This window comes from Coturnix japonica, chromosome 1 (assembly GCF_001577835.2).
Source record: "Coturnix japonica isolate 7356 chromosome 1, Coturnix japonica 2.1, whole genome shotgun sequence".
Taxonomy (NCBI): Eukaryota; Metazoa; Chordata; class Aves; order Galliformes; family Phasianidae; genus Coturnix; species Coturnix japonica.
Genome location: NC_029516.1, coordinates 48214889 through 48241506, shown reverse-complemented (window position 1 = coordinate 48241506; position 26618 = coordinate 48214889). Strand labels below are relative to the sequence as shown.

General features: G+C 39.0%; 2 protein-coding genes across 6 annotated transcripts in view; one reads left to right on the top strand and one right to left on the bottom strand.

Moving 5' to 3' along the window:
• The window catches only part of LARGE1 (LARGE xylosyl- and glucuronyltransferase 1), a 275468-nt gene that overhangs the window by 186089 nt on the left and 62761 nt on the right, over positions 1-26618 (bottom strand). For 4 of the 5 annotated variants that reach the window (XM_015863596.2, XM_015863603.2, XM_032445042.1 and 1 more), the window contains one exon: positions 10932-11119. In XM_015863596.2, coding sequence (XP_015719082.2) covers positions 10932-11037 — 106 coding nt within the window. In that variant the 5' untranslated portion in view covers positions 11038-11119. Of the gene's footprint in view, positions 1-10931; positions 11120-20116; positions 20139-26618 lie in introns of those variants that run through there. The other variant, XM_015863610.2, reaches the window with a different exon arrangement.
• The window catches only part of LOC107314420 (translation initiation factor IF-2-like), a 78720-nt gene continuing 74198 nt past the window's right edge, over positions 22097-26618 (top strand). Inside the window, exon 1 of the mRNA XM_032446083.1 lies at positions 22097-22208. Within this exon, the coding sequence (XP_032301974.1) occupies positions 22097-22208 (112 nt within the window). The remainder of the gene's footprint in view (positions 22209-26618) is intronic.

The window sequence follows — 26618 nt, the reverse complement described above, 5'->3', positions numbered from 1 at the left end:
CACGTATCCTTGAACAAGGTGGAATAATATATCAGACTGATGTTAGAATCCTGCACCAGCTTTAAAATTAAGTTCAGAAACCTGGCTGGAGGTAAAGTTCTGTTAAATTTGGAAGGCACAGGTCAGAGGCAGAGATTACTGGCTAGCTTTGTCCTGTCAACTCTACAATATAATTTGGCCTGTGCTATGCAAGATATTAGAGACAAGAGATCGTTAATAGTCCCTCCTATGCTGAAAATCTACACATCTTCAAAAGCTAAAAAAAATCAGTAACCTTTCTGTGCCATTTTTTAAGGAGGACCTAAAAATTGTCTGCCAATTCCACACTGAAAAACAAATGAAACAAAAGACTGCTGCAACTACTCTAGGAGAGATGTACTCAAGTAAGGAAGAAAAAATCAGTGATAAAACTCAGGCAGTTGGACCTAATGATCTTTTTAGGTCCCTCCCAACTGAACTGTTCAAAAGCCAGGAGAAACAGAAGAGGAAGAAAATGGTGTGAAGAAAGGAACACAACTTCCTCTGAATTACTGTATTTCCTCTGTTTCAACACATCATAAACAGATAGCTCCTCCATGTCTTTTACACCAGCAATTTCTTCCAGTCCTTTCCAGAATATAAGAGTATTTCTATCATCTTGGCTATGGCTTTATTACAGCTCCAGACACAATCCTCTCTATATTACAAGAATACCATCCAACACCCTTTGAAATTACACTGCCCCACCACATCATCAGTCTCCTATAGGGAGAGCAAAATATTGATGCTGTGGTAGCACCAGCAGCCACAGTGCAGCTGAAACCAGATGCATTGGTTTCAATCTATTACATAAAGACAACAGTCCATACCTAGAAATCAGTGCTGCTTCTGCTTCTCAGACTGGCCAGTCTTTTGCCTAACAGTACCTGTGCTAGGACAGCTAACAGACATCGCAAGCAGCACTGACCATACCAGAGTCATACCTTTGCTTTATTTTGTATTTTGGGTTTTCCAATTCAGGACTTTATGCCTTAAATCCAATCTTGTAAGCTACTCCAGGTGTCAGAAAGTGTACGTTGGTGTAAAGTTACAAGGTAATTTCACTGAGCATCGACAGGAATAACTATGCAGAGAGCAGATCATGCATCTTTTATTTAGAACAGATACAGACTTGTTATTACAAGCTGACTGGCAGAACACCTCATTATGAAACACTATTCAGACTGCAAAATATTTTAACTAGGCTTATATAAGTTATCCTTAAAAAAAAAACCACCAACAATGATAAATTTACCAGAATAGAATCAAGTTATGCTATGAGCTATACATCTAACTTAGGAGAATGTGGTAAATCCAGCATTCTTGTAATTTCAACTGTAGTCAATCCCTCCTGCCCAAGTCATGGATTTCTTCAAACTCTGACATTTAACAGCTTAAAAACTGAGAGAATTACAAAGGAGTGGATGGGTGGGGAAAATGTTTAAATTTTTGATGGTTGCATCCTGCATTTTGAGTCCTGTTTCACAGAACTATGCAAAATCGGCACGCATGCTACAGGCTGGAAAAAAATGGCTATAGCAGGATAGTTCAAATGGCTTGATCATTGTTAAATACAAAGAAAATCTCAGGCTAAAAACATATTATTCTCCAGGACACCAACTCTTCCTCCTATTGTTGGTGTCTAAAGGTTGAGTGAACCAAGTCGACTGCTGTCAGCCCATGTTATTTTATTTTTTGTTATGTTAGTTGTGCGTTCCACTCAATTCTCCAAGGAGACTGAAGTATTTCAGAAGCCCTTAGATTCAAGTCTCAACAAAAAAGCACTGCAGAAGGCAAAGCAACATGAGAGGCAATACTTCAAGGGATAGAAATATCTGCTCAACGGAACAATTCAACAACTGAAATAAGTTTGAAAAGGGCAAAGAGGGGATAAAATGATGTATGGAAGATGCTGCTATTCTTAAGCTAAGGATAACTAAAATGCATCTGTCTGATATCAGGACATTATCTTTCTTTCTCTGTTGCCTTTCCCAAACCATTCCACAGTATCATCTGCAGAAAACAGGAAGATCAGGCATGATGTGAGAAGTATTTATTGGAATTTATTTTTTACTTGGTAGAAGATAATTCATTTTGACTTGTTCACCTTCTTGCATTATGCATCTTTAAATAAATATTCAAAATAGAAGTTTCAAAATTACTGAAAGGCACTACAAATACAATACACTGTCCTGTAAGATTCTTACCTCAATTCACCAGAATCAAAATGCTGATTTTTTATTCCAATCTTTTAAAATATTTCTATTTTATGTGGTTGTTTTTTGTTGTTTTTTTTTTTCCCCATTCTGGCTGTACACATTTGTTGACCTGCTTGCTTGTTCACCCCCAAAACACAATGGCAAATTTCAAATGACTTTGTTAGAGGGAAAGAAGTTGGAGGTAATGAAGCTTCTACAATTGTCAGGAATGTGTAAGATAGATGAGAGATGCTATACATTTTACCATTGAGAAATACACTGCAGCATGAGCTGAAGATTTATTTAGACACCAGAAGACCCATATGGGAGCTGGTTTTTATAAATACCCTAATTGTGGGAAAAGTAGCTTCAACATCAATCAGCTGCATGACACTGATCACAGGCTACATTAGTTCCAGCACTCAAAGAAGGTCTGGCGTACATATAAAACCATATATTTTGTTTCAAAAAGCCAAGCTCTGCTTGTTAGGGGGGTTGGGCATTCTAAAAAACATGATGGTTGAATTCATCTTACTTTACAATTTGTCTGCAGAAAAGCATTTTCTACTATAGAGTCAGGAAGCGCCCATCTCTGAAACAGAGAAGGAGGAGCAATCAGGAAGTAGGTCTCCTACTACTAGTCTTCTGCGCAGCCCTGACAAAACCTAGCGTATGTTCCTTCCTCTTCAAAAGAATTAGCTTATTTTTCTACAATGTAAATTTCACAGCCCACATTTTCCCCAAAAGTTTGCTGAGAGAACAGGGAAGAAAGAGATGAAGCAAAGATCTTGAGAAATTCCACAGACTGTGTTCAGAATACACTGCTGTTCCTAAGAAGCTGGCAGCTTGTTCCTGCTCAAATAATTCCTTTCCACTCTGATCTTTTTGTTTCTGAGAAAAATGACAGACAAGGAGCCAACAAGATAAAGAAAGCCAAGACAAAACTGGTAGACATGCTTAGAAACAGAAGACCAAAAACAAAACAAAAAAACAAGAAAAAAATCCATCCAACCAAGAGGTGTATAGAGAGGAAAGAAAGTAAGCCTACAGCTTACTTTACTCTTGTGGACGAAAAAGACCAAACAAAAAGCAAAAAGCATATCCTTAAATAAAAAAAAGAGAGAGAAAGAAAAGGTATCAAAAGAGAACAAATGTCTATGCAATGTTATTCAAAAGGAAAATTTGGGTTTGCTTCATTTGATACAATGACCTGATAAAACAAGCAATCAATGCAAGTTATGGCATTTCCTGAGACTAGAATGTAGTGGTTAAAAAATGGGAATTTCTAGCAAGCTAAAGAGGAAACAGCACTGACACCAGCATTTGGATGCTAAGCCTTCAGTGGACCTTATTTGTTAAGGTTAAAATGTATTGCAGGAATGCAAGCATTTAGTTTACTTGAAAGAGGGGTAGAGAAGAAAACCAGATAGGCATCACTACTCCATTTGACTCCCAGAGGCTTCTCATGGCCGTGCCACATTTTGGCTCAGTTTCTCTGTGTCAGGTCATTCTTGCTTTGCCATAGAAACTACTTTGTCTTTCCAGTCATTGCTCAAAAGCAGACTGTTTCTTTAGACAATGGAGAGAAAAGATCATTATTTTTTCATATTTGCTTGTTTAATTTTATTTTCTTGCAAGATGCGCAGACAAGAGTTCTCATATTGTAAAGCAGAACCTATTTCTGGTGATACTGAATTTGTATGCTAAAATGATGAGCAAAGAATCAGATTAGCCAGTTTCACAGCAGGGAACTTCTGGTCAAAAGCATACTTTGACCAACCGTTGTAAGTACTCCATGCACCCAAATCACAAGTGTTTCATCAAAAGAGGAGTTTCCCAGGATAACACAACATAACTCAGTGTAATCCTGAGGTCTTCACTATGGTGACGGATTTTACACTGTAGGGATCCACTGGTAAAAACTGCAGAGATACTGAGTAAGATATCTTGATTGCGGCTGAGATAAAGAGGTGCTGAAGTGACAACTGTCAGCATACCTCCTAAAAAAATAACAGAAGAGGAGTAAACCACTCCAGGATGGAAATACACACAGAAGCAGGATTCAAGAAGGGGCAGACGGGGTAGACAGTAAGTCAGTCTTAACAAAAATACACCTCCTGCCGTCCTGTTCTGGGTCTTACCACAGCAATATCTTTATTATAAGCAGAGGCATTCTTTCAGGATCTCCTTTCTCAGAACTTTATTAAAAAGACAGGATCGATACAGAGGCTGAAACTCGTACTGTAAATGGACATTGGATTAAACGTTCTTGTTTAATCCTGTTGAGACACACAAGGGATAAAATTCAAGCAAACTGTGCAAATCGTAATGAAAAAAACTCAATTTCAGATTTTGCCTCTTTCTGATTACATTGTCTGTGAAAGGATTATTTTCTAATATTTTTTCATTGGTTCCAGGTATCTGATAAACATTTTAGAAATTAATTACTTATTTGCCTCTTGCTACGAGCAATTTATTGCAAGCATTAAAAATTCAAGCAGTTTTCATCACGCACACAGATCATGTGATAAACTTTTGGCACTTCACTGTAGAAAGCTGAACTCCCAGAATCAGTTGTCTGATTCAAGTATTCACAAATATGACTTCAAAATCTGCCTCCCATGAATATTAAAACTGGATATTCATTGTTCCTGTTAGACAGTCTTCCCAATTAACATATTCACTAGAATATTTATGGAAAGCATACACAAAAAGAGTATGAACAGCATCAAAGTCAACCCATTTAAATACTAAGATGAGTATTTGCAGCCTTCCTTCATTTCACTTTATTGTATTTTATGAGGTGTTTGCCCAACTCTGGTTTCAATCATCCCTACAGATTGCCTGGACTGAAGTACACTCTCTGTCAGAGAATGACAGCTGCCTGACACGGTAGTGTAAAGAGGACAATACAGGAAAGCAAGAAAGAAGGAAGACCTCTTACTCTTACAATGCTAGTCCAGCAGCTAACAAAAAACAGACTCAACTTTATCTCTCTCAAAGGCACCCTACCCAATTACAAACAACCTCTTCTCCAGTTTTCATCTAAAAGTTACATTATCGATTCTTCCTTTCCTGTGACACATTTTCTAAACAGAAGCCCTGAAATAGACACTTCAGGGCTTCCAAACTCAAAAGGATCCGCCACACACAGATTGGTAACTCCAGTGTATTTTCATCCTGTCAGATGGAGGAGATGGTGAAAGTGTTTAGGGTGCAAAGCCACAGTGGACACTTCTCTGAGGAATCAGTGATATCAAATTACAGTTCCAAGTATCCAATTTTACATGACCTCCACAATAGAGGGGATAGTAAACTGCTATATATATATATGGGAAAATGATACCATCTCTGAAGCGAATGTTGGTTAAACTATTTTCTAATGAAAGTTCATTACGTATTACTTCAGTTTCCTCTTTTCTAAATGCACTCTACCCTTCCCACTCTATTGCACTGCCTTTTGAATGTAATTTAAGAATATTGGAACAATTAGCTTTTTCATTCAAAGTAACTGATAACTGAAATTATGGTGCCCTTGCGCATCGTTAAAAACAACAACAGTAACCAGGTACATTCTCAGGCTATATAATATTCAAAATCCTCCTTAATATTCCAGTTCACAACCTTAATAGACATTTATACTTGATTAATGAGGCTTTTAGTAGCTATTGCTGTCACAGCTTGGATAATGAAACCTCCAATAAATATTCCAAGGCTGTCTCTTAGTGACAGCTGCGATGCAGCAGATTGCTTTGTACATAGGTTGCTCCGAAAGTAATGCCTTCTATTTATTTCCATGGAAACTACAACAGAAAACTACAAAACAGTATTTTTCAACATTGTCACCACCATTATCTATGCATTTTTACGACTGATAAACAAAGCCTGCATGCCACAGTCATAAAAATCCGCACGGCTGTTCAGAACTTGGATTGCCTTTCAAGTTGCTGTAACCATGGCTGAAACACACTACTCATTGCCTCACTGTGCTTCCATCCCCTGTCTTCCATAAACGTTTAGCAAGCATTAATGAATGTCAGTGAGTCCCATTTTTTCCACATGGAGGAATTTAATGACACAACTTTGTTTCATACGCACTTCCATGTCAGACACTATTTTGTCAGACTGCCCCTCTGCTGCCATCTGTCACACGGCAACAACATGTAATGAGATATTGGTGGGAAGGTTCAACCTCTACTCCATGCCATCAACATCCGCCCCTGATGCTGAGGGCAAACATAATAAGAGAAGAATTACTTTCAGAGTAGATGTCATAATTTCTGATAACAGAAACAAAAATCAAAATGAAAACAAAATTTCCTTCTATAGTCTTTCAGGCTATTTGAAAAGCACACCAAGGGAACTGATAACATTGGGGTATATTTTCCTTTACAGATCTACTAATAAAGCACTTATAGAAGGTTTTTAAATGTGGACTCACCGCTACGCCATCGCAAACTAACAACTGAAGCCCTTAGATATATGAAAACGAGGCAGCAATGCAACTGTTAATTGCATCAAGAACAAATAACATAAAGATGCAACACTGCAGATTTAAGTACTGAAGAGACATTTGATTCCAATGCTCTGAAACAAGTAAACAAACGAACAACTGCAGAAAGAAAAAGACTACAAAATTCTTTGCCATGACAACTCAGCTAGCTAAACTAGTTTATCTTAGTGGAAGAAAAAAAAACCAACCCACTACTGAGAGGTGATTCAACTGTGCTATGTAAGTACCTGTAAAAGGAAACACACAGAGCCTTGACAGTGAAATTAGTATGGATTTACAAAGGGTAAAGCAGACATGCCCAACCTGAATGCTTCCTGTGATGTAGTGATTATAGCTCTGAATACGAGAGACCAGTAGGTGCAATTTTTTTTAATGTCTCTAACATAATTCCTCTATCCAAGTTGGGGACTGGTCCTTCTGGGAGGACCTGAGGTCTTGCTGGACCCTACATTATGTATGACCCAGTAGTGTGCCTGGACAGCAACTCAAGCTGGGAACAATCAACAGGAACATAGCAAAGAGACTGAAGGAAGTGACCATTTCCCTTGATTTCATACTCACTGGACCACATCTGGCATATTGTGTCCAGTTTGGGGTCCTCCATTTAAGAAAGACATTAATGAAGTAGAACTTCAAAGCTGTCTGGTTGCTTAACTGCTTGCCCCAGTAGAGCCAAGTTTGTTCAACTTGGAGATAAGATGATCCAAGACACTTATAGCACAGCCCCAGTACCCATAGCAGATGCAGAAAGGTGGAACCAGGCTCTTCACAGAGATACACTGTGCAGGTTGAGTGACATCAGCCACCAGCCATTAACAAAGGAAGTTCAATATAGATACAGCAAGAAACTCTCCCACTTGATGACAGTCCAGCAGACAGACAGCAGTGACAAAGGTTGATCAGAGCAGCCATGTTGTGTTTCCATCCTTGGAGGTTTACAAGATATGACTGGAAGTCATCTGGCCTGACACTGTTTAAACAAGGAGTTCAACCGGAGGGCTCCCGGAGTCACTTCCAACCTTAAGAATTCAGTGAGGCTGTCCCTTTAATCTGGTGGAGAAAAGCGTAACGAGAACCATTTACTTGAATCTGAAACCAGAGGAACTGGAAAGAAAACTCATAGCAGCACCTGTGTTTAATCAGAAACACCTAGTGCCAGAAGCTGTAGAGGACTCTCCATTTCTGCTGGTTTCAAATCAAAGTACCACGCTGTTGGGGCATTTTTTACTCAAGTATGCATTAACACATAAAGACATTAGAACATAAACTAATCATGTGGACCAAAGTGGCACAAAAAAAAACCACAAGAAGTCTAATAAATTGAAGAATGTCTTCAACTCTCCGGCCATTATAAGTACAAGCTTAGGAAAATGCTAGCTATTATTTGGTTAAATATATACTTTAACTTACCCCAGTGTTCTACCAATAAACAGAGATTCATTCATTTTTCAGCCAAATATTAAAATAAAATAGAATCAAATAAACATCCACAGAGAGATAGAGGAAAGAGTTAATGACTTTACATCGCTTGCAGTCCTTTTCCAATGCAAGGCTTCTTAATCGGTAATGGGCTTTGCTCCCTAGTTTCATTTAAGATTAATTCATGCTGAGAGCTTTAAGTCACCTCAAATAGCATGTAGAAGCAAATTTCAAGATCTGTATTGAACCCTCTGTAAAAACAAAGGATTCTACAAGAAGGAGTTTAAAGCTGTACTCCATTTACAATTGTGGACACAATTAAAATAGTCATTACAATAAGGCAGCATGATATTCTTCTAAAAACAAAAAGGTGAGGGCTGCATTTGCTCAGCTTTTAAAAATCAAACAAAATCAGTACTGTTCTGACTGCTAGATCATTGCTGTTCAAGTATGCAGCCAGCACCCCATATATTTTCAGTTTTATGTGAATCCCATAAGTGTTTCATTCTAGAATGAGCTCACAGAGTTACTGCCCATTAAGGCAGAATTTTAAGTAACCAAATAAATTTGCATAAGCAAATATTTGTACCTGACATACAACTAATTCAGAGATGCATGCAGCATACACTGAAAATCTTTAGATGCCCTTACTTGTAATTTAACTTGGAATCCAATTTTGTTCTGAAACCAGGCACAAAATGCTCAGCCAGGATTACATAAAAGAAGCTTGCTTGACATTTAAAACAATGAATTTTAAAATTTATCAGACTGTAAGCTGAACAGTTTTTGTGTTTGAGCAATTTTTTAAAGGATGAAACACCTTTCCTCATGTTAAGATAACTAAGAAATGGTTTTTTTTTAAGGTACTGCCAGAAATGAAATTCTCTACCTTCAAAAAATAAAATAAAAACAACAAAAAGCTGTTTATTAACAAGTAATGAGGGATACAACATTTTCTAATCTCACCTAACTGCACTGGACTCCTTTAAGAACAGAGAAAAAGTTCATCAGATATACAGTTGAAAAGGCAAAGTACTGCTTGTTTCGAGTCTGATGATAAAAAGAACCAGTTATATGGCTGCAAGTCGATGCACACACACAAATTTGAAGATCTCTGCTTGAAGAATGCAGAGAAGGGAGAGCTGTCCCAGGTATAACACCCAATGGCCACCCAGAGGGACCTGGATTCAAACTGATTTTATAAAGAAATATGACTTCCGTATTCATTGATTTTTTGTGTTCATCCTTCTGGCACAATAAGCACAGAGGCAGTGGCCAGAACTAATAGTCCTCACACAAGGTGAATGGCAAGAAAATAGCCTCATGTGCTTGCAGGTTTCAGCCACATAGGTATTTATATAACGTAAACCATTTCACAGAATTCAGCTTTTAAAGCAGGGCATAGCACTAGAAGCAAATGGGTAGAATCTAGTACCTGGACATATTTCCTATACAGGAAGAGGACTCAGAAGTAATACAACTATTTTTATGTATTCTCTTGTAGAAGAACATCCCAAATGAAAACAGAAGATCTCAGGGGTATTCACAGAGACATACTGACTGTTCTGTAAGGTGAAGGCAGACTAGCTGCACAGCAAGTCCTAGGCTGAACACTTCCCGGGCACTCTGCTAGCTGCTCAGCCAGGTGTTGTTCAGGCTGTGCATATTTATGCTCTGCTTAGGAAATGCGAGACAGTCACCTTGCTCTGAAAGTAATGCACCCTATTTGTTTCCATGGAAACTACAATCAATACAAAGATCACAACAAAACTGTTGGAGAGCAAATTCTCAACCGTAACACATTTTCAACACAGTAATCACTATTAGTGATGGATTTTCACCAGCAATGAAGAAGAGCCTGCATGTCACACTCACCAAAATCTGCATGGCAGGGCTACACCTATTTTCACCATGATAAGAGTGCAGAACTGTTAGAAGATGGCAAATTGTTCAGAAAGCTCTGTTAAAATTCAATGTGTGCTACTGGATGCACTGAGTAAAAGCCCTTTAGAAATCTCATTATTTCTTTACTGCTATGCTTACTTCACAGAGCAGAGTTCCACCACATCACATCCCATTCCACAAACTAGGAACCACCTTTTTCTGTGTTTCAGTGAGCAGAGGCTCACTGAGGCCATGAGGCCACTGGACAAGAGACAGCCTGCAGCTGAGTGACCCTCACCTAGCAGCATGTACCACATATAGAACAATGCTAAGTACATGTTTTCCTGGATTTTCCTGCAGACCCTCTATGTTCTTGTAGCTAGATACACTTTCTGCTTCATATCCCCAAATTAAACGCCATGATCCACACCATCCATACATATGAAGACTCACACACACATCCACAAAAGCAAGAGTTGTGTAAAAAGTGCCCAGAATACATACGGGTATCTTTTTAAACATTTCCAAACAGAATTAAGAGTAGAACTGAAAATAAGACAATAATTTTAACTGAAGTAAAATCTTACAGTGTACAAGACAGATCCACCTTTAAGGATCAGAAAACAGAGAGGATAAATAAAGAAGGGGAAATCAGAGTTTTGTTTGCATCTTCATGTAAGTTCAAGGGTTAGAGGAAAACTGAACAGCAATAACCTGTTCCTCAGCAGTGAGAATGTGGTAAGGTAAAGCGCTTCGTTGAAATCTGCATGTTGGGAGCCATTTCCCGTACAAATCAAACAGGCTTATTTAAATAAAACCAGTGATGACTGATTTACGTCTGTCTGCTCCGACACAAATCATTCAACACACGCTCCCCCAAGCCATTACTCCCCTCCTACCTTCAAAGCTCCCAGCAAACAGATAAATCCACGTTACGGCTGGCACGAAGAGGACGGTCAGAGAGGCAGCCAGAAATTTCCGTCTCCCTCTGCAGATTCCCAGCATTCTCTCAGGAGTTTCAGATTCCCAACCCAGCGCTGTTCCTATGTCGGAAGCAAATAGTCCACAGCCTCCCACATATTACTTCCTGAAAAGGAAAGGAAAAAATGTCTCAACAGCTTATCTCTCTACAGAAATGGGGAACAAGATAGTATTCCTAAAGAGTTAGAAGATCAAAGACAAAAACTGTGCTTTTGCAACTGCAAAGCAGTACTCATCTCATTTTTACCCATAACTATTTAATAATAAAACGAGTTTCAGAAGTCCCCTACAGGACCATCAACAGAACATATCATAATATCTAAACACACACAGAGTTGATCTCACAAAGAGACGTCACCTCTATTTCTCATGTATTTGCTTCTCATATACTCTAAAGACATTCTTGATTCTTTGATGCCTACGTGTGGCGGTGCCCGTGGACAGATAAGAGAAATCCACGTGTATTTCTTCACCTGCTTCCAAAGAGCAAAAGCCACACCACTCAATCAATGAGGTGGCTGCAGGTGGTCATGAACTCAAGACAGTGGCTGAAGAATGAATGAAAGGTAAAGTCTAGGGGGCAAGGGGTGCTATTAAAATGACACTTTGCTAAGTGCATTGAAAGAGCTCAATGCTGATGAACTGTATGAAAGAGAAGGGAAAGAAAAATAGGCAAGCAAGATTCCTTAGTCACAAACAGGTGGTATGAGGATCTTCACGCTGTATGCTATAACAAAAGGAGATTCTGAAAAGCATCATCATTTTTACAGGCAAAAATAGGATCTTGATTTATTTAAAATAATTTATATGCATTTCATGTGCTTAGCATAGCAGAATAATCTAGGGATATTTACTCGCAGGCAAATGAATATTCCCACATCAGTGCAGGCATGCAGAGCACATGTTGTACATACCTTGCTTTATATAAATATATACAGCAAGATTGACATATATACATATATATAGATAGATATTTAAAGGGAGGCAAGTACAGGAAGGCTGGTGTTAAATTTGAAGAGTTGGAAAAGGGAGAGATTAAGTTGAAAAAGTTTAGTTCAGGCCTTGTGTGAAAGGGCTTCTGCTTCCCAATTTTAAAAATTGGTGCTTAAGCATGATAGGGAAAGAAGCATAGACAGAAACAGAACAAGGAGTTTCCCAGCACACCCTATGGTTCATCTTTAACTAGCACTAGAACTGAAATCAGTAATTAAAGCATTTCTACAAAGTCCAACAATATTTTAACAATATTAACAATAACTACTGTGTGCCTCTAAATTATGTCTGTGCTAAACAAGTCTGTGTATATTGCCCTGAAAGTCATTTCTGAAATCCAATTACAGCAAAAGAAAAGAGAGAATTATAGACAAGAGAAGAAAGTTGATGCGAAGAACTTGGCTGCTTGGGGATATCAGGCTGCAGTAATCAGAGAAACTTACATCTCTTCCTCAAATGTTCAACAGAGCCCACTTTACTCCACTACAGTTTAAGAGACGTGGTAGCACTCCTGACCTTGGAACTGATAAAATGGATAATTTGTCCAGAGCCAGCACAAAAAGCATTCCATTGTGTCAGCTTTTCACCTGAGTGAATGCCTCACCACAGAGATTCTGCAGAAAATATGTGGACAGACTTAATATGAGCAGCTGTGGTAATAGAGACACTGCGCTGAACAGAGACACACATTTGGTAGATAAACTGCAGAGGACTCTTAACTTTATTCATTCCATTTGGATACTGATTACATTTCATTTATTTTCCTTACATCACATAGCTGGTACAACTACTCTGAAGAGATTCCTTTAGATGCCTACTTGAAAACACAGATAATTCTCCTGGGTTTTGTGTTCTATACTTGCTATATGTATATATATTGTAAACTACTACACAGAATCATTTACTTGAAGTAGAAATTACTTTTTTTTTTTCCATCCCTGTAACATCATGGAGTGCACCATTAGCATCAATCAATGCATATGAAAATAATCTTAGAAGTAGTTAACTCACAAGCCGGGTTATTCTTCCACAGCAATATTTTGCAATGCAGTGTGCTTTAGTCACATGATACTCCTGTAAAACCCATAGAATCAACACTAAATGTTCCTGAAATGATGCTATTACAAATAAGGTGGTACAGATTTCCAAGGATAATGACACTCAGACTACATAGTTGAGGGTTCTAGTAGTGGTAGTGCAGTAATTCATCACAGTATCACAGTATCACAGTCTGGTGTGGGTTGGAAGGGACCTTAGAGATCATCGAGTCCAACCCCCGGGATTCGAGCCCTGTGTAGCAGAGCGGCACTTCTACCACTTGCGCCACGGGGGATTCGAACCTGGGCCTCCAGTGTTGCAAAGCGGTGTCCTTAACCACTGCGCCACCGGAGGCACAAACCTTTTCATCCTCAGGTTGCAAATTAAAAATAATAATAATCGATTTTTTAAATGTATTCTTTTAAATGCCCAAGAAAACAAACTTCCTAAATAGAATCATAGACTGTCTGGGGTTGGAAGGGACCTCAAGGATCATGAAGCTCCAACCCCCTGACGCAGGGCCACCAACCTCCACATTTAATGCTAGACCAGGCTGCCCAAGGCCCCATCCAACCTGGCCTTGAACACCTCCAGGGATGGGGCAGCCTGTTCCAGCACCTCACCACTCTCTTGGTAAAGAACTTCCCCCTGACATCCAACCTAAATCCTCCCTTCTTCACCTTAAATCCATTTCCCCTTGTCCTGCTATTATCTATCCTTTCAAAGAGTTGAGATCAATAGGCCAATGAGAATGATGAAATCAAGGTTTTCTGTCCCATGAATATAAAGCACCCTAAAAAGTTAAGAAGGAGCAACACTAAATTCTCAATTCAGTAGCAACAGAAAGGTTGGAATGTGGGATATTCAATCTTCTGTAAACTGTGATTTATCAGGAAAAAAACAACACAGCCAGACCATTCTGAATATTCATGCACATCTTTCAGCTCACTAGGAAGGTATTCAGGAAAATCATGGAATGATATGCAAGCATTTGATGGATCACCCTGCAAATGCTGAAGTACTTCATTTTGTAGTGCTTTAAAAGAGAAAAGATCCATAAGCTATTTTAAAGGAAGTTTCTACCTATCTTCCCAATTTCCAAAGGCAGTGAAATGCTTCTTGAGTCTTAGATATTAGTTTTCAGAGAATAGAATCACCACACTTGCTGAATATTTTTTTGCAACTAGACAATGCATTATGCACAAAATCTACATAAGCAATTCTATGAAAGGTCCATGACTGATAAAGAAAATGCCTTGCTAAAAACAGAAGCTTTTGACTCAATCATTTATTTTTTATACATTTTACTTTTTTTTTTTTTTTTTACCTAACATGACATCTTCATATAAATTGAAAGAAGATAATGCAGTTCTTGACTGAGTATTTCTTTCAATTCATCAGGTGTCAGCTTGATGTTAGTCATGAAAGGAAAGTGACAACACTGGCTGAGCAATGGCTGAGCATGGAACATGGCAGTGCTGTTCCTTTCTGTCATATCAGCTCACCGTTCCATTTCAGACCTCTTCTACAGCATCTAATATTCCTCCACACTCCAACTTGTCCAGGGGGTCATAAAAGCAGTTTATTGTAGCTGAGACAGTCCAACCACCTAACAGCCAATGCGTCCTCCAGCGAGATGGTAGAGTCACTGTCCCTGGAGGTGTTCAAGAACCACGTGGACGTGGCACTGAGAAACACAGCTAGTGGGCATGGTGAGGACGGGCAGGTGGTTGGACTTAGAGGCCTTTTCCAACTTTAATGATTCTATGATTTCTTAATTTATTGCCCAGTGCCAGCAGTTCAAGATAAATAGTTTTAAACATGGTCTTCACTCTTCCAGGGAAGGTCAGATTTTCTCCCTCTACCACAGATACACAGAAGGCATATACATTTCAGGGTATTCATCTTCAATTTTTAAAGTACTGAATATGCTCCAAGGGTATGATGTAATTATTTTTTTAGAAATCTGATGAAATAAGTCATACCCACAGCAGTCAGCTGTATGTATGCCATCATGTATGTCATGCTGTCAGTCAGATGCTCCACACTTCTGAAATTCAAGATTCATGTACAGATCAAAAGTCAGCAACGCAGCAACCTCAGGCCAGCTTGATTATTACTAACCGTGCTGTAAGAGGCTAAGAGCTTGGACAATGCCTGTGTGAGAGGTCGCAGTGGGAATTAAAATAAATTGGGTTTCTCGTTGCAAAAGCATACTCATGACCTCCTTACCACTCCACAACAGTGAGCTGAAAGCCTTTCATTATCTTTGCATATGGTTAAACGCTTCCATTAACCGCATTACCTTGTCAGAGTGGTTGCTTTGTTTTAAATCAAGGATTATCTCCTCAGCTAAGCGTGAGGCTCTCAACCAATATGAGCAGCACGTATATTAAAGCATGTAACACAACACTAATCACATTGGTATTCGGTTTCAATTCTTTGTTTTGTTGTTGTTTTTTCCCCAATTATGGCATGACAGCTCGACTATGTTGGCCATCCAGCAGGAGTTCGGTGGAACAATGGAAGTAATTATGAAAACAAAAATCAAACACAATTAACTAGATTTAACTGCTCTACTATAAAAAGCTTTTCCAATTGCTTCATACAGTTTCTTGCATTTGTTACAGTTAATCTTATCCCAGTAATCTTCTGTTTGTTTTCAGAGCAACTGAGATGAATACATACAGTTAAAGCTGTTTATACACCAATCCTGTTCCTTGGCTTTGCTATGTTTCTTCAATTAATGTTATCTAATTCTTTCTACTTTTCCACACTTGCAGTCACAGAGTCAATGAACAATTTCTGCTGTAAAGCTTCCCCTTTGGCTCTGTGTCAATGTAGCATCCATCCTTTAAGAAAGATTTTTCACAGTTTTTCATCAAACTCAAAATATAAATAACCTAAAGACAAAAGCTGTGTATCTTAGCCAGTGTTTTTCTAATGCTCATTTAAAATACTGTTAAAGTGAGGTTATAAGGAGTTTACTCCATGATAGTCAGCTTTTTATTTTATAAGAGGATTGAAGCTTTGTGGTCTTCCAGTTCTGAAAGCTCATGGCCATTTGACAGATTTTTTACCAGACTAGAGGGAAGTCTGATACCATAAAGACAGCGTAGTGAAATAAAAGATAAATATAAATCTTTATTTAGATAAACATTCCATTGCTAATATGCTCCACTTCTAAAGTTGTTAAAGCAGACATAGCATTTTGAAAGGACAACATCATCTTCTCCCTCACCAAACTCTTCCCTCTCTCACACTGAAGAACATGTCATAGAAACAAACCTAAAGCTCCTTTTGCTTGTACATTGTCTGAATAATTTCAATCATCCCCACTGTATCAGACTTCTCAGACCATTCCTGAAAGCATTCAAGGATAAGGCCCTGGGCAGCCTGAGCTGGGGGGTGGCAGCCCTGCCTACAGCAGGGGTTGGGACTGGATGGTCTTTAAGGTCCCTACAAATCCAACCTATTCTGTGATGCTGTGATTCTGTGGTACCATGGCTTGAGGGATGGATTCGGGATCCTCCTCAGAAACCACCTTAAAGGAACAATACAGTAGTTTTCAAATGCTACCAAATTTACTGTTTCTCAATAAGTTACAAGAAAATAGCCCTATCTATAAGACAGAAAATAGCTAGTAAGTTGACAGCAAAAATGAGTTCTGCCTTGCAACTGTGCTAACTGCTCTCAAGGCCCATAGGATTGACACCTTCTGTTATGTCTTCACTCAATATGTGCTGCAGCTCTAGGAAAATTCTGTTAGTAGTCTGATAATGAAAGCTTTCTAGAAGTTTCCAGGCAGCAGGGCTGTAAGCAACACTACTGCAGGAATGGAGATCTATCTGGACAGTAGTGTGGTTGCAGACAAAGAAAAGTAAGATGCTTTCACTTTTTTTCCTTTCAAGCTCAAAAGAAAGAATGACTGAAACTTTAACACTTAATATCAAAGAAGAATACAACATAACAGAGTAGTAAAGTTCTAAGCCTCCACTATGTCAGCATTAACATGAGGAGAAAGAAAAATCTACCATTTAAGAAGTGACAGCTGCAACCAAACACAATTGTGACTGAAAGACAAACCTTGGCCACTGTATCAATTCAATTGCAACCCATGAATAATACCTGTTTTCAGACCTGTTTTTGTAATGAATTCTCCAAACTCAGCTGTACTCCAGCTCCTCACCTACAGAAGCACATAGCACTAGAATTTCCTGACTCCATAGTTTAACTCAGGACTCTACACAGTCAAAGAGCAAAACAGCCTGACTCGGTCTGCACAGAGCAGAAGACTAACAAGATACTGTCCATGAATACTAAAGATGTCTTTGGAACTGAGATCCCCAAATCACTGAACTATGAACATCCTGGAGATCATGGCAAACTGGTAGTAGTAGCTGTGGTACAGAATCATTCAGTAGTAATGCAATTTTGCCCCAGAATCATGGTTTACTCTCAGACCACAACTTTATTACATTTATTTTGAACCTGAATTTAAGGTTCAAATGCAAAGAAATTATTACAGAATATCATTCTTAGCTGGAAGGAGCATTGATATGTTGCTGCATCATTGATCTCCCTGTAAGGATACCATGGCTTCTTCCACCTTCAAGAGCCATGCATTTGTCTGCTCACTATTTATTTCTCTTTCTTCCATCTTGTATCTTCTTATGGAAGACAAAGTGGTCTCCAAATCAGAAGCAGGGCACCATATGCAACACATCTAACACTTTTCTTGCCAATTTTGATGCTGCTATTTCACTTTCCATCTAAAGTACTTAGATGCTTACTCATAAGTAATGCTTAACTTTATTTCAGTCCTCAGGGTAGAAAGCTACTCTAATGTGGAAATGGATTAAAGATTCATCAGCAGGTTTTGCCCAGGAGAAACAATTATTACATGAAGTGTTCCTCCCTGACAAAAGAACCCAGATCTCTCTATGAAGAAATGTCCTATCCTAAAAAGAAAATATATATTTCTCAAAAACCTCATAATTTAGCCTGCAAATCTCAAATTAAAGGTCTGTTTTACTTGGGGATTAGTAGCACACTCAAAGCAGCTACTTACTTTTCAGTTGGAGATAGAAATCGTTGTTGCAGTTTTCAATTGCTTTTTATAAAGTACTGCCATTTCCAACAGGCTGGTCAAACTGGTCATGAGAATTTCACATAAGGAGATTAAAGACTACCAATAAATTAGAAAGTGGGGCTGGCAAGCAAAGTACGCTGAGTGATATGGTGGGACCTTCCTGCAGCAATGACATTATGGGTAGATACAGGCTTTTTAGGAAGGGGCAGTCTAGAAGGCAAGGATGAGAAATTATTCTGTATTTAAGAGCATCAGGAATGCAAGGAGTTCTCCCTGGAATCTCTCCCCACTGTTCAGTACCTGTGAGACATATCTGGAGTACTATGAGCATGTCCAGGTTTCTCAGTACCAGGTAAGGACACAACCACGGAGTCTGTGGAGCCTCCATCCTTGAAGATACTCAAAACCCAGCTAGATGTGGTCCTGAACAACCTTATTTAGATGACTCTTTAAAGCACAGTGTCAGAGTAGACAATCTCCAGAGGTCCATCTCAAATGCAATGCCATGGTTCTGTGATTCTACAGTTTTGTAAGCAGCCACAGGTAACTTGATTTAAATCCTCAGAACTTCCAGCTGTGATCCTACTGCACTGTACTTGAATAATGATGAATGCAGACAATTACACACTGAAACACGCAGAGAATCCCAGGTTAAACTGTTAGCTAGCGTAATTCAATATAGTAACACTAAGGTTAATTCAACCTGCATCAATTCACAACAAATAGGGACTGAATCTTTCATAATTAATGGACAAAGATGATTCTTTATACAAGTACCACACACCTCATTTCTACACATAACCTAAATATTACTAAAATCAGAAGTATTTGTATTGAATTTATTTAAAAACAGAACAACTAATTCAAGAAAGATTTCTTGAATTACTGGGAAATTCATATTGGAGTAATCAAGGCATTAGCAAATAGGAAAAAAAACACAACACACAAATATATACCTATGGCTGTGACTGAGAATAGAGAACACAGCCTTCACCAAAATTCCAGTGCTAATTTACTGAGTCCATTGCATTATCCAGCCTCTCAACAGTTCCTTCCATGCAAAATGCATTAGGCAGCACAGCAAGATTTATTTATTTTTTCTTTTTTTCTTTTTTGGAAACCTTCCTGCTGGAATCCTTGTGTGTCAAGGCTCAGTATTTACTTTTTAAGTGCTACAGTATTTAGACATGCTACAAGGACTGTCTGTCTTCCTTGGCTTTCATAATGCTGAGTGAGTGCTATATAAATTGAATTGAAAGGTGCTTCCCCCAGATTCCTTCCCTTTACCTGACATAGAAGCAAAGTTCTTGTAGAATAATGTGTTGTCAAGTGCTCTTAAGTAGGGAAGGTAGCTATGGGTTTAGGTTATTTCACACAGGAGTATTCGTGAACACTGGAAAACGGCTATAGAGATTAATGTCGGTATTAGACCAGAATGGCATGAGAGTTTAACACCATTACACATGGAGTACGAAAGCTATCATCAACGCTGACCAAAGCTGTAGAAATTATCCTCAAGAGGAGACACTGACAAAAGCTCTTACTATAGAATCCAAATTGTTCACGTGTGGAGTTAGCATTTCAGTTGAGCTATAGAATAATTTAAGTTGGAAGGGAACTCCAGAGGTCATCTAGTCCAGTCCTCCACTGAAAGCAAGTTGAATGACTTCAAACTGACTTGTAATTTGGATAGCCCTTTACTCTTCATTCAGAAACTATCCCCTAAGGTGCAGTCTTTCTACAGAAAAAGAGCAATGGATATGGGGTTTCTACGTCCTCGCTCATTTCCTCAAATTGTGGAGAACATCACTGAATGTTTCCTCGTTTCTCTATACGATAACTTTAGTCTTCATAATCTCTTTCTGCTCTCATCACTATAATCCCCTTTAATTTAGCAACTAGACAGAGGTGCAGAAATAACACATACAAAATATTTAGATGGTCCTCTGTAAAGAAAATGAATATGCTGAGAAGACTGACCTTATTCAGATGCACAAAATTAACACTTCCATTTTAAATTTGATTATAGTTCATCATTTTCAGGGTAGCGGGGAGGTAGTCAGATCTTGCCTAAAAAATAGGAAAAGAGGATAGTGATGCCGAGTATTTTCTCTCCACAAAGGATGAGGAGGGCTGTGCAGTTATGGACATACCTGCATGTAAGAACATGCTCAAATACTGACTGGTGTTAGAGATGAGTGAATGAAAGGAAGAACGCACCTCTCCTAACTCTGCATTGACATTCTAGTGTCTCTTAAGACAATTTGATTCTTTATGCATCATTAACGTAAATCCAGAGCAGAAGTAAAGCTAACCTCTAGTAACTTGGACAGTAGGTCTTCTGAGAGTAGGAAAAATGTTGACTAAGAGTCTCAGAGAATAATTAAGGTGAAGGAGTCTTTTGCTCTTTAGACCGAAACTGTTGCTGACCAAACAGAACTGCTTCACCACTGAGACAGTATAGGAGTGACTGAAAGTCATATTATGAATATTCAAGCCTTTAAAAGGAATTCTGAAACACATCTGAGTTTCCTATGGAGAAGACTGATTTCTGCAACAAATTTTATGTATTAGATCTCAATAATAGTTTAAAATGAAAAGATCCTTCATTGGAATACAGAACCCTTTAGGTTGGAAAAGGCCTCTGAGATTGTCATAATGTCCAACCATTAAACTAGCACTATGAAGTCTACCAATAAAACATGTTCCTAAGCACCTTGTCCACATTTCTTAAACACCTCCAGGAATGGTACTCAACTACTTCCCTGTGCAGCCTAGTACAAACCTTCATGACCCTCTCTGTGAAGAAATTTTTCCTAATATCCAACCTAAACCTCCCTTGGTGCAACTGGAGGCCACTTCTTTTTGCCTCGTCACTTGGGAGAAGAGACTGATCCCACATCTCTACAATTTCCTTTAAGGTAGTTGCAGAGAGTGATAATATCTTCCCCAAGCCTCCTTTTCTCTAAGCTAAGATAACCCCAGTTCCTCCAGATGTTCCAGCTAGGACCTGATGTTCTCCAAACCCTTCACAGCTTCACTACTTCACTTGGGCATGATCCAGAACCTCAATGTATTCATTGTAGCGAGGGCCCACAACTGAACACAGTGCTCTGGGTACGGCCACACCAGAGCTGAGTACAGAGGAACAATTACTTAACCTCAAAATCACAGCATCTTCAAATGGCTTGGGCTAGAAGAGACATCAAGCCTATCCAATTCCAACCTCCTGCTGTCGGCAGGGCTACCAACCACCATATCAAACTGCCTAGGGAGATGGAGAATCAACCCACAGCTTCTCAGGGCAGCCTGTGCTGGTGCCTCACTACCCTCTGAGTAAAGAATTACTTTCTAACAAACATGTAACCTCAGTGTTCCCTCTTAAAAGTTTAAAGCTATTCCCCCTTGTTCTATCACTATCAGAGCATGCAAAAAGTTAGTCTCCTTGCTGTTTATGAACTCCTCTCAAGTACCAGAATGCTGCATTGAAGTCTTCCTGCAGCCTTAGCTTCTCCAGGATGAACAAGCCCAGCTCTGTCAGCCTGTCTTCACAGGAGACGTGCTCCAGACCTCTGATCATTTTCATGGCCTTCCTCTGGACCCACACCAACTCTACATCTATTTTTGTGTTGCAGGCCCCAGACCTGGATGCAGTAATTTAGATGGAGCCTCACAAGGGTAGATTAGAGGGGGACAATAATTTAACTTGCCCTGCTGGCCACCCCTCTTTTGATGCAGCCCACAATTCAGTTTGCCTTCGGAGCTGCAAGTTCACACTGCTGGCTCATGTGCTGCTTTTCATCCACCATGAACTCTGAGTTCTTCTGCACAGTGCTGCCCTCAATCAACTGTTCTCCCAGTCTACACATATCTGGGGCTGTGCAATCCAAGTGCAACACTGTGCACTTGGCCTTTTTAAACCTCATTAGGTTCTCTTGGGCCCACTTTTCAAGTCTGTCCATGTCCCCCAAACTTGCTGAGGGTGCATTCAATCCCATTGTCTATATCATTGATAAAGATGTTGAAGAGCACTGGCTCCAAGACTGTCGCCATCACCAGCTTCTACCTAAGCGTAGGCCCACTGACCACAACCCACTTCCCTAATCCTTCTGGCCACAGTATTTCTGATAGAAGTCAGGATGATGTTGGCCTTCTGAGTCATCTGAGCACACTACCAGCTCATATTCAGCTGTCTGTCAACCAATACCCCTGAGTCCTTCCCCATCAGACAGCCTTCCAGCTACTCTTCCCCTAACCCACAGGCAATAAACTTTAGCATGAAGTTATTGTGACCCACGTGCAAAACACATAACTTAGCCTTGCTGAAGCGTCAGCCAGTCAGTCCAGCCTAACAAGATTCCCATGCAGGTTCCTTATTCTCAGGCAGATCAACTCTCCCATCTACCTTGGTGCTGTCTGCAAACTGACTGAGGCTGCACTTGATCCCCCCATCTTGATCACTGATACAGATACTAAAGGGAAAAACATCTCAAATATATATTTACACAAACATGTGCATACAAGCACATCTATATAAATTTAACTTCAAGTATTATCAAAACAAAAAGAATGCATCTGAAATACATTTTTAGAAAAGCTAATTCAATCAGTGGAGCTGCAGTCAGAATAATGACCTGTGTAGCAATACTGTTAAATAACTTTGCTCCCTTGCATGTTCCAGATCTGTGATCTATTATAGCTGTCCACGCATCTCGGAGCTCCCAGGCTTTCTTTTAGAATGAGCCAGATAGGCCTTTCTGATGCAGAATTAGGTGAAGCTTTGAAGCCAATTCACTACAGGGACCACTCCCTGCGGACAGCATGGATGAGATTGCTTCTGGCTTCTTGAGCTCTTTTACAATCTCCCAGCACTGTCTCAGCAGGTTTGTTGCCTTCAGGCACTGCCATCATGCAGTACTTCAGGAAACATGCCATACACTTGGCTGAACCATAGTTTTTCTGAATTATATAAAGAACAAAAACTAATAAGGTCTCGGGACTCAAAAGTGATCTAAGCAAAGAATACACCACATCATGGATGCAGCCAATCTGCTCTACAGAGACAAAGTGATGTGAATGACAGTCATTCTCTGCCTTTTGCCTTGCAGATCAAGAAGCAATATCTGAATGCAATACTTTGAGCAGTATAAATTGTATTACTACAGTACCTATTTTGTAAAGTATCATAATTTAGCAAACCCATATGAGTCACAATATTTAGAATCTAGCAGCCATGTAAGCTGCAGGTTCATAGCAGATACAATACAAATACAGACTAGGATCACAATACTGAGAACCTAATGAGGTTCAACAGAGCAAACTGTAGGGTTTTGCACTTGGCTTGAGGTACTTCCAGATATGTATACAAAGTGGGAGAAGAACCCCTTGAGTGTAGCCCTTCCAAGAAGGACTTAGGGGTCCAGGTTGGTGAAGAACTTTAAATGAGCCAGCTTTTGCAGCCTGGAAAGCCAATGGTATCCTGGGTTCCATCAGAAGAGGGGTAGTTAGAAGAGTGGGAGGTAACTGTCCCTCTCTGTTCTGCATTCATGAGGCCCCAGCTACAGTACTGTGTTGAAGTCTAAGGCTACCACCATAGGAAATATGCGGAGCTTTTGGAGAGGGCCCAGAGGAGGGTCACAAATATAATCAAAGGGCTGAAGCACCTCTCCTATAATGACAGACTGAAGAAACGGGGCTTGTTTATCTTGGAGAAGGCTGTGGGGAGAAACTTATTGCAGCTTTCCAATATTTAAAGGGTACTTAGTAACATGAGAGAAAACAATTTCTTACACAATTAGACAGTGACAGGACAAGGGGAAATGGTTTCATACTAAACGAGGTGGAGATTCAGATTGGACATCAAAGAAGTGTTTTACAGTGGTGAGGTGTTGGCACAGGCTGCCCAGAGAGGTTGTGGAAGCTCCACCCCTGGAGGTTTTCAAGGACAGGTTGGATGATGCCATGGTCGGCCTGATCTAGTTCTTGATCTATCAGTTGGCAATCCTGCCTGTGGCAGGTAGATTGGAACCTAATGAGGTCACTTCAAACCCAAGCCATTCTATGATTCTATGATTGCATTAACCCCATGGTTAACATCTCATTATTCTTCATGCAGAAGAGTTTTCTCAGTTGCTCACAATAAACTGTCAGCAAGACGACATAGAAATATAATGATTGTGAAAACAATTCCAGTGCCCTTCTAAAAATAAAACTTTTTAAAACTTTGTTCTTGTTGCTAGGAGATGCAAAAATATAGGACATAACAATGTAGTTATCTGAAGGGCAACAGAAAGAGCCAGTACTACAGAAAATGTATCACATTACTATAGTATGCACACAGATTGGCTGATTTTGACAAGCAATTCCATAACACAGTTTTTGCAACATTCATCCATACCTATGAGGATAGATTTTCATGCAAGAAGTTTTGTTTGCATATGGATTATATTAACTACTTTTTCAATGAAAGTTTTTGTTTTGTGGTGGTTTTTTTTGTTTTGTTTTGTTTTTTTGCAGCTGCTGATTAAAACTATAGCTTACAAATAAAGGAAATGCTAGCAGTGATTATATACTGTTGCACAGCCAAAAGGGAAGGTAAATCCTTCATTTTCAAGTCAACAATGAATCTATGTTGAAGGCATTTGATAACATAGAGAACATGCTGAAATGAAAGGGACTGAATTTGATCCAATATTTATTTCACACTAATTGCTGAGCTCATATTACATAAACTATTTTTTCAGGGAGCCCATAACTTGGTCTTGAAAGTTCCAAAGCCGAGTCTTCAAGTATTTTTTCTTACTTGTCCCAATGTTTCAAAGTCAATAATTATTGTGTCTGCATTGTGTTATGGAAACGTCAAGCCACACCATGTAGCAATGGTATTTTTTACACAATCCTATGGAAAGAAACTTAAAATACATTCCAGTCATTAGAGGTTGCTCCGGTACATCAGGTGAAGAGAGCTCAAGCGCAGTTTTTGAGCGTGTTACAAATGACAAAGCTGGAGACGAAGGGCAGACCCACTCAGTACCGGAAGACTATTTATATCTGTTCTATAATATGCTAAAAATGTCTAGTACACTTTTAAGAATAACATGATCTTACATCAGCCGTAATTTTGACATAATGTTATAATTACAAGGTAAATGATGACCTAAGTGACTGATTCTTTGGCCACGACTGTAATTCCTACCTCTTATCTAACTTAACGGTGAGTTTCTTTTGCATTCTATGCTTTAGTTCTACAGTGCATACTACTGACTTTGTATTTTGTTGGCACCCAGCAAAATCATTTTAAATCTGATTTTTCTAAAAAGAACCAGCTTTTAAAGAAAATACATTTATTCTTGAAGGCTTGGAACTTGATAAAATGCTAAACATGGACATAAATTATTTGTGTTTCATACAGTTTTTGCATTTCATCATCGTGTGGAAAAATGAACCTACATCCCATATATTAAAACTTGTGAAATATATTTTCTAACTTGCATACAGTGCTTAAAAGAATATTGTACTTTTCAAACAGACTTAGATTAAATGAATTTGTTACTATTGTTTCTGCCACAGCTGACCTTAAGCTTATATTTTATCTCCACAGGTAAAGACTTCTACAACCAGATTTTGAAACAAAGATGCAGTGAAACATATTGAGATTGACAATTAATATGCAAAGTTATTTTAATAAGAAATCGAAGCTTTAGGTAACATAGTTGTGAGGAAAAAAAATAGAGAAAACTGTTCCTATAAAATACCCCTTAAGCAATGGCAACCGCTATTATTTCTGCCTATGTAGGACAACAAGAAATAGTCTTACAACTTCGGTGTTCTAGATCTGAAAGAACAGGCCTCACCAGCTGGGGAGGGAATGAAAATGTTGCTTGTCTCTTTTACCTCAGTAACACCATCAGATTTCAAAGCACTGAAACTTCATCTCTCAAACTGCATTTGAAACTATGAAAGCCAAAACTGTATTAGAACTTCATGAACTGAAGTTGATACAAAATACCACCTTATGTTGCTCACAAGAAAATTGTAGGGTTTTGCAGTAACATTAATGAAAATGAACATGCCTATTTAAAGACAGCTCAAAACACTGCTGGACGTTAATCCCACATTCAGGCTATTACTGAACAGCTCCTGAATTCTGGCAGATACAGATCAGGTAGGTCTGCTACACTGAGGTCCCATTCAAGCACACTGTGATGACAAACAGCTTAAAAACTTCAGTAAGCATGTGCCAGGAGTAGTTTATATCCAATCAAATTAAAGATCCTGTAATATTTTGATTGTTGAGACCTTATCCCGTACTCACATGGAACTAAGAATTCACAGTAAGACCTTTTCAGGTTAATACTATAAAGCAGTAGTGTGAAGCAAAGCAGAACTTCATAGGCTGAACTGTGTTTTTTTTTCTGTGTGTCTGAATACTTCAGAAGAGTTAATGTTGAATGTGCAATACATCTTGAGGTATTTTTGTCAC